Source organism: Brassica oleracea, chromosome C9 (assembly GCF_000695525.1).
Source record: "Brassica oleracea var. oleracea cultivar TO1000 chromosome C9, BOL, whole genome shotgun sequence".
Lineage (NCBI taxonomy): Eukaryota > Viridiplantae > Streptophyta > Magnoliopsida > Brassicales > Brassicaceae > Brassica > Brassica oleracea.
The window spans coordinates 35998708-36008223 of NC_027756.1; the positions used below are offsets into that span (position 1 = coordinate 35998708).

General features: G+C 34.4%; 1 protein-coding gene across 2 annotated transcripts; it reads left to right on the forward strand.

Annotated features, from left to right (window-relative positions):
* Positions 1–7919: 7919 nt before the first annotated feature.
* LOC106315460 lies at positions 7920–9021 on the forward strand. Of its 2 annotated transcripts, none has more exons than XM_013753196.1 (3): positions 7920–8127; positions 8492–8550; positions 8638–9021. In XM_013753196.1, the coding sequence occupies exons 1-3, from the start codon at positions 8061–8063 to the stop codon at positions 8764–8766; spliced, it is 255 nt and encodes an 84-aa protein (XP_013608650.1). In that variant the 5' UTR covers positions 7920–8060; the 3' UTR covers positions 8767–9021. The 2 variants fall into 2 exon arrangements, with proteins under 2 accessions (XP_013608650.1, XP_013608649.1); XM_013753195.1 differs by having other exon boundaries at positions 7921–8127; positions 8486–8550.
* Positions 9022–9516: the final 495 nt, after the last annotated feature.

A 9516-nucleotide genomic window follows, 5' to 3' on the forward strand; every position in this document is an offset into this window, starting at 1 on the left:
GTCGGAATCGGTCTATTCCGACGAATTTCCGACGATTTCGGCCATCAGAATCCCCCTGTTTTCTTGTAGTGGGAGGTTTATGAAGTTAATCCCACGACGATGAGGTTTAGAGTTCCAAATCCAAAAACGAGGGAGAAGATTATTCGCATGGAATGTGGTGGGTGTGCCGATGATAGTCTCGAAATGGACACCAAAGAGTGAGGAAGAGAAACAAGAAGAAGAATCTATTCCAATGTGGGTTCATTTGGAGAAAGTTCCACTCAACATGTTTTCATGGGAAGCGCTCAGTTTCATAACTAGCACTGTAGGGTTTCTGGTGAAGCTTCACCCGGAGACAAGCTCATGTACCAATCTGGAGGTTGCAAAAGTGTTTGTCAAGGTCGATGTCTCTAAGGTCCTTCCAAGAGAAATCACCTTCTCAAAGGGAGGTAGTGAATTCACATTGAAGTATTATTATCCTTGGCTTCCATCACGTTGCAAGTTGTGTGAGAAGTGGGGTCATAATGAGTCAGTCTGTAGGATGAAAGGAAAAGGGGAAGCTATGGTGCAGAGCAAAGGGAAAGAAACAAAGGAAACGGATGTTGTTAAAGAAGATATAAATCAACAGGAGGGTATTGAGAAGAAAGTATACTCGAAGAATAGAGGAAAAGACAAAGATATTGATAAAGGAGGAGATGTGAGAACGGAGGGGAACAGCTGGTCTTTGGTTTCGCCTGCTAAGATAGGAAGATCACAAACTCCTACTCCAAAAAAACAGAAGAGATACTGATCTCAGCATCTAAATTCTCTCTCTTGGATGAGGAAGATGTTGAGGAGGGAGAATTTTTAGAGGAAGAAATGAGCTTAATGGAGGAAGAAATGAGGGTAGAAGAAGAGAGAAGTGAGAGTGATCTGTTGGAGAATAACATACTAGATCAGCAAGAAAAAGACAAGGAAAGAACGGGAATGAAGAAAGGTCAGAAGAGAGGTCGAAAACCTAAGGCTCAAGATGCAAGTCTGAAGAGCACAAGGGTTTCTCGACGAAATCATTAACATGGCTGGTTTCTTTTGGAATGTGAGAGGATTTAACAAGCAGTTGAAGCATTCCATAGTAAAAGAGTGGGTTAACAGTAATGAAATGAAGTTCGTGTGTATTATTGAAACAAGGGTAAAGGAAAGGAAGTCAGATAGTATTCTAAACACATTATTCAGTGGCTGGTCATCGATAACAAATTATGAGTACAGTTAGGGTGGAATAATATGGTTGGTTTGGAGAGAGTCAGTTTGTATGTCTCCGGTGTATAAAACAGATCAGATGATCACCTGTTCTGTGGGTTTGAAGGATGAATATGAGTTTTTTTGCACATTTGTTTATGCTAATAATGAAGTTGAAGATAGGAGGGAATTATGGGAGGGCTTAAGTCATCATAAGAACAGTATGTCTTTTCGTAATAAGGCTGGGATGGTAATGGGAGACTTTAATGAGATATTAGAAGTGGAAGAAAGTTCGGAGTTTATTAATGCTCGTAGGATTTTAAGGGGAATGAGGGATTTTCAACGTGTGGTTCTTCACTGCAATCTATCAGATATGGGGTATCAGGGTCCTAAGTTTACTTGGTGCAACAAGAGAAAATAATGAGTAATTTGCAAGAAACTAGACAGAGTTCTCATAAATGATGTGGCATTACACAGATTCTCCAATTCTTTCTCACTGTTTGAGGCAGGAGGATGTTCTGACCATCTGAGATGTAAGATTCAAGTTCGTCCTCCTACTGAGAAGTTGAAGAAGCCATTTAAATATGTGAATGCAATAGGAAGATTACCAGCTTTCTTGCCGATGATAAATGATTTCTGCGACTCTACTCTGGTTTTGTTCCATTCCACATCTGCGATGTTTAGATTTTCAAAGAAGCTAAAGAGTCTGAAACCAATCATAAGGGAGGTGGGTAAAACTCAACTTGGAAATCTAACAAACGAGCTTCGAAGGCATATGATCTATTGTGTCAAAAGCAGCAGTAAATTCTTTCAGTTCCAAGTGCAATAGCTATTCAAGAAGAAGCGGATGCATATGAAAAATGGATTGTTATTGCGGGTTTAGAAGAAGATTTTCACAAACAAAGAGCGAAGCTGCATTGGCTTGAGGTAGGAGATCAAAATAATAAATCTTTCTATTCTGCCATCTAATCCGTCAAGCGCAAAATACTATCCGAGAAATCCGGTGTGAAAATGGGGTTATGGTTACAAATCAGATGGAGATTAAGAGGGAAGGAGAAATATTCTTCTCAGAGTTTTTGAATAAGATACCTGATGATTATCAAGGTGTAACAGAGGATGAGTTACATGATTATCACGACTTTAGGGTTGCAGTACAGTCTGTGTTTCAATTTGGTTTTCTACCAAATGGAGTGAATTCTACAATATTAGCACTAATCCCTAAGAAGACAGACTCTTTGGAGATGAGAGATTACAGGCCGATAGCTTGCTGTAACGTCATCTACAAGGTGGTTTCAAAAATATTGGCAAACCGTTTGAAGCTGATTCTACCAAGAATAGTGACTGAGAACCAGTCAGCATTTATCAAAGGAAGACTTCTAATGGAGAACGTGTTATTAGCTTCAGAGCTGGTGAAAGAGTATCATAAAAATGATATCTCCCCGTGGTGTGTCATGAAAATCGACATCTCGAAATCATTCGATTCTGTTCAGTGGAGTTTTGTGTTGAAAAGTTTGGCTGCTTTAGGAGTTCCTGACAAGTTCATTCATTGGATAAAGCTCTGTATAACAACACCATCATTCTCAGTGCAAGTGAACGGTGAGTTAGCAGGGTATTTCCAGAGTTCTCGAGGGCTGAGGCAAGGCTGCTCGTTGTCTCCTTACCTATTTGTTTTGTGCATGAATGTCCTCTCTCACAAGATATACAAGGCAGTAAGGAAAAAGAAATTTAACTTCCATCCGAGGTGCAAATCTTTGTCTCTTACTCATCTATGTTTTGCGGACGACTTGATGGTATTTGTAGAGGGGAAGAAATTATCAGTACAGGGGGCTTTATCTGTATTTAAGGAGTTCGCGGTATGGTCAGGATTGAGTATTAATCTGGAGAAATCTATGGTTTACATGGCAGGAGTATCTGAAGTAGAGAAGGGAAGGATTTTTTCGAATTTTCCATTTGCTCAAGGTACTCTTCCAGTAAGAAACATGGGACTCCCTTTGATGACTCGTGTAATGAGAAGACAGGACTATATGTCATTATTTGAAAGAATCAGAGGCAAGATAAGTACCTGGACCTGTAAATTCCTCTCATATGCAGGAAGGCTTCAACTTATAAAGTCAGTTTTGATGAGCATTGTGAACTTTTGGGCTGCAGTTTTCAGACTCCCAAGTAAGTGTATGAAGGAGATAGAGCAACTATGTGCTGCGTTTCTTTGGTTGGGTCCAGAACTCAAAACTTCTGGAGCTAAAGTAGCATGGACATCAATATGTAAAACAAAGAATGATGGGGGTTTAAGACTTAGAGCTTTTAAGGAAGTAAATTTGGTATGTGGTCTGAAGCTTATTTGGAGGATGCTAACAGGAAAGTCGTTGTGGGGGAGATGGATTAAAACTTATCTACTCAAAGGGAGAAGCTTCTGGCAGGTGAAGGTTACAACTCAGAGTGGGTCTTGGATGTGGAGGAAATTATTGAAGTTAAGAGAGGTGGCAAAGTAGTTCTATAAAAAAGAAATTGGGAATAGCAGACATACTTCTTATTGGTATGATAATTGGCCAGAACAGGGCGTTCTAATTGAGTTATTGGGTGAGAGAGGTATAATTAAGATGGGTATAAGTAGAGAAGCTAGTGTTGAGGAAGCTGTTATAAGTATGAGGCGTAGAGATATCGAACTGAGGTTCATAATTCTATTGAAGCTGAACTTTTGGTAATCAAAGAAAAAATGAGAAACAATGAAGAAGATCTGTCTATGTGGAAAAGATGAGCTGGGTATAAAGACACTTTTTCGACGCAGGAAACGTGGTTGACGTTGAGAGAATCAAAATCGCAGTGTCTCTGGGCGAAAGGTGTTTGGTTCTCACAGGCCACACCCAAATTTGCGTTTGTTACTTGGCTTGCAATGTTAGATAGACTATCTACTATGGGGAGAGTCTATCGATGGAACCAGAGTGTGGACAAAACTTGTGTATTATGCAAGCAAGCAGCTGAAACGCGTGATCATCTCTTTTTTGAATGCTCATACTCTGCTCAGGTATGGGAGCATCTCACAAAAGGGATTTTGCGTGATCAATACAAAAATTTGACCAGAGATTATGAGATTGTTGACGGATGGGAACAGAGAAAAAAAAACTCTTTTCTGTTTGAGATATGCTCTCCAAGGTTGTGTTCATGCAGTGTGGAGGGAGAGAAACAAGATAAGGCATGGAGATAAATTTCTTCCTATGCCAAGTTTGATGAAGTTCATTGACAAAGGGATAAGGAACAAGCTAAGTTTATTGAGATCAACAAATGTGAGAAGTAAAGAAGAAAATCTCCAAGTTTGGTTTGCAACAAGAATGTAGATAAAAGTCATTTCTAGAGTTGGAGTTGGAGTAGATTAAATTTTTGGTTTACACATTGATGTAACAAAAAAAAAAAATTTATGAATAAAATTTAACATTTATTCAAAAATAAAATTATTGAATTGTTAGTGTGTTCAATTTTGAGTATATATTGTACCCGTGGTATGAAAAATTCAATGTCGTTATGAATTATTAACAGCATGAAACAAAACCATAATTACGTACGAGTTTGGTACGATCCCATCTTACTTTTTGATAATGGACCCAATTATCTTAGACGAAAATGCAATTTTCAATTAAATTGTGCGTCGATAAGTAAACTTGACTTATGAGCACACGTGGTACTCCATAGAACCTATAAATATAATACATTACAGTTGTATGGAAAAAACGTGGTGAAACAAATGGGTTTTAGACTTTGAAAATATTGGCGCTCACTAAAAATTTATATTTGTCTACAATAAAGCAGTACTTACATATACGAAGTAACAATTTTTGATTAGTGACAAGTTGACAACCAATTATTACAAAAGATTAAAGTATGAAAAAGAGAAATAAAACTGACATCGTAGAAAGTAAAGCGGGATAAATCATTTAAATTTTTTGACATAAAAAATAAATAGGAATATATTGACTATTTAAAGTTTTATAGAAGCTAATGATAAACTTTCCGATTGGTTTTGAAATATTCATTACTTATAAAAAACATATGTTTATATATATCCAAACTTATATTACTCTTCTTTTGGATAATATATAATTTTAGCAATTTGGAAAACATATTTTGTTTACAAGTTCTTAGATCTATACACATAAGGTTTTTAATGATATTTCATATGAAAAAGAGTTTGTTTGGTGCTATTATATAAAACACAATTACATTAAAAAGACATGTGAATATTTTCTTTCGATTTGCTCAAAAAAAAAAAAAAATTGCTTTCAACATTTGAAGATAAAAATAACATTTATAGTGAAAGAGAGTAGTGCTAGACCTAAAAGTTATACCCGTAATAGACTAAGGACATCTCTAATTCTATTCTATTTTCTAGTTCAAATATCATTTTGGAATAAATTATACTCCAACCTCACTCCATTTTCAACTCCAATATGGGGTAATGGCTAGGGTTACTCCATAAATAGAGTTGAACTTTTTTTATTTATAGAATAGTCCTTTATATTTTAAATATTTTTATTTCATACATTTTCCTCATTTTTATCTAATACTTAACTATTTAAAAATAATACAATAACATGAAAATATGATTTCCATAAGATAATATTTGAATATTTGATGGTTTTACATAAATATGCATAAACTAATAAAAATACCACAACTAAACATAAAAATATAAAATAAATAAAATAAGTGATTTAATAATCTTGTAAATCAATTATGGAACCCTCCAAAATCGGTGAAGTAGTGTCCAAACGATAAAAATGAGAGTTTTTAGATTTTTTTCTTGATTTAGGAAAATCGAATAAAAATAAACTCATTATTCATTATAAAATACATTAGTTGATCATTTGTGGAAAAATATTATAACGTTCATTATTGAACAAAAAATGCTATTATATATTATATATATATATATATATATATATATATATATATTTACGATTATGGTACTTTTTAATAATAAGTTTTAATTTAAATAAATTATATATTTTTGGAAGTTTGTAAACATAAAATAGTTGGGGTTAATTGGTAATTTTATAAGTAGAAAGTATTACTAACAATTATTAATTAAATAAAAGTGAAATTATTTTGGAATATACTTTTTGGAGTAAAAAATGTAGTAATACATTGGAGTAAAATTCAACTCTATTTTAGTGTTACACCATTTTATAGTAAAAATGAAGTAATACATTGCAGATGCTTATTATCAGAGAAAGGGGAAAGAGTTTTTTCAACTGGTGCGTGCGGGCTGGAAAGTCAGCTAGTTAGTCAATTGATAGGTTCTACCTTGAAGCTTTTCTCCTTTTCTTACTCTATGAGATCAGTTACCGCATTAGACAGGTACTACATAGTCTGATCTGAGAAGTGCTAATTCGGTTCGGATAGACTTCAAAAAAGACCTGTCATGCAAATATATAGGCCCCTCCCTTATGAAATGAAACAAAAGATACAGTAGAGCTAGGACAGTGGAAGTTAGCCGGTTAATCGCAGCTTACTTCTGGAGTGGTCCTTAGGCGGGTTTAACCAAAAGAAGAAGAAGCTGGTCCTAGTATACGTATATATAAATAGTCAAGAGGAACTTCCTCTTCAAGTTAATGAGTTAGGTCACCTTTCTTGCATCAATCAAACCATTTTTCATTATGAATCCGAACCACTTAAAAAAACCTTATCGGATGGCTTAGGCACAAATAAAAATTACATACAATTAATGGCTCACACTTCACTTGGTTTCATGAACATTTACAATTACAAATAGTAACTTTTTCTGTCTAAATAAATCTTTGTTGCAAGATCATATGCATTATGTTTCAGCAGTCATTGATCTAGTAGTTGGCCAAATTATTAATGTTTCTACGACAGGTTTGAAAATATAAACGTTACATCCTTAAGAACCTTAACTATAATAATATTTTTTCAGATTATCTGGATTTTTTCTGAAGTTTTAATGTGTGTTAAGTCATCCGCCATTTATCAAATTATTACACGAGAAATAGATTTGATTTCGAGTGGGTAGCTTCATTGATTTTAGATGATACACATATCGTAAGTTTTTAAATATTAATAGATTCTAATAAACATGGTGATGTTGTAGACATAAAAAAACATATTTAAAATAAAAAATTGCCATGTTGTTTTTAATAATACCTTAGGTGTTTATATGAGACCGTATAGTTCACATAATCATAAGATATAACTAAAAATAAAATCTATAATTTTGAGCCATGTCTTTCAAAACAAAGTGTGGTTACTGGTTTTTTCTTTTTGGAACACAAGTGTGGTTACTTGTTAAATATATTTTTTTGTCCACAAGCATAAACAGAGGTAAGCAGCGTAAATGTCCTTTTGGGGGACGTGACACAATCAACAGCTGAGTTGACTTTCTTTAGATTTTTTTCTAGGGTTTGTGGGTTCATTGCATTATCCCAATATCATCTGATTTTGATCTCATCACTCTTTTCTTTTTCTTGCTACTATCATCACCATTTTGATGATAGTCTCGCCACTGTTTTCAACCTTCTTTATTGTTTTGTAAACAATGTCGATACTTACGTGATATTCTTATTCTTTGAAAAGTTATGTTGATAGGGGCTGTTCATGTTTTCATTATCATAAACAGGATAGTCATGGTTATCATCATCACCTTTGCGACCAAATTCTATATGGACCAAAACAGTTTCCACCACATAACTTGACCGTTTATAAATTGGAAACCAGCCTTCTCCCATGTTCTTATCAAAACCCATATCTCCTCTAATTATTTACCTTCTCCCCTAAACGAACAGAGAGCAATATTTAACTATCATATATAGAAAAAAAAACTATCATATTGTATAGAATACTAATCAAAACCATATAATATGCCTTTCAGGATCACGCCCCTACCTCTCATCTTCCTCGTACTCATTGTTTGTTCTTCATCACTAGGTAATTAATATACTCCTATATTACATCATTTTCGGTTTTTACACGTTAGTTTTTACTTTGTATGAATGATATATATATAGTATTAATCGACCTCTCAGCCCAATCCATCTAAGTCCGAGATTAGCTTTTGATATCATAGTTTCGTACATTCCTCTCTGCTAACGCTAATCAAATTTTACCTTGATACCATTCCATTACTATTGTATCGGTGGAACCACGTCATAGTAACTATTTCCAAAAAAATTTCCAAAAGTAAAATGTACCACTAACGTTGCGTGAGTTGCAATAAATCAATTTCTTCTAACTATATAGATCACTTAAAAGAATGTATAAACCGCTGATACAATATTTGCTTTAGCTACAGTGGAAGGCTCTATCCAGCTGGGAGGCCCAAAGATGCATGAGAGTTTCATGCGTTACAAGGTAGTGTATTTTATATGCGGAAATATTTAATAGGAACTTTGCTTTGTATTCAAATATTGATAATAACATGGTTTTTTAATTATGAAGAGTGGGGAGACGGAAGTGAACAAGATCATGAGCCACAGGAAGTTGATGTTCCACTCGACTGCAGACTACGACGACGCAGGACCAAACCCTAAGCACGATCCAAGAAGGAGGCCTGGAGGCAAGCCTTGAATCATTCAAGTCACGATTATCTCTCTCTATATATATAAGCACATGCATGAAAGGGTATCTTTATATATGAATGTATGTAGTCGTCCTATTCTAACATTTTGTTTGAGGATGTACAGTACCCTTCAGAAAAGCGTTCGTGAAAAGAGAGATTAGTATACTAAATTACTAATTAATTATATCACCTTGTTTTATTGCCATGTATGTATGTAGTAGCCCGTATCGGATATTAAATAAAGAGCGTTATAGCTGTTTTTATTTAAAAAAACTAACTCGGGGATCTTATCTCTTTTTAGGAAGATTAAAGTTGAACATTTAGCTATGATAAGACCAGTAGAACCAAAAAGATCACTGAATTTTTAATGTTTTACAAAATTGGTCGATGCTAATTGAGTGTCCGACAAACTTTTCAGGGCCTAGATCAGTTAATAAATTGTTTAATGTATTACTCCATTCGGATGAACTAATTAGTAAGATTTCTTACCAATAATATTTATTTAATTGAACATTTTGCCAATTGTGTTGTCGTACTTTTACGTAATCTTTACGATAGAATTATGGTGAAATCGGAAATCGTTTTATCTACGAAATATATTTCGTGGAAAAGTAACGACTCATTTACAACGACCTATTCATTTCGTCGTAAAAATTTTTACGACTATCTTACGATCACTTTGCATCTAATTAACAATTGTAAATTAGTAGTAAAGTTTATAGTGTAGTAAATTCGTTGCAACATTGTCATCTATTAAA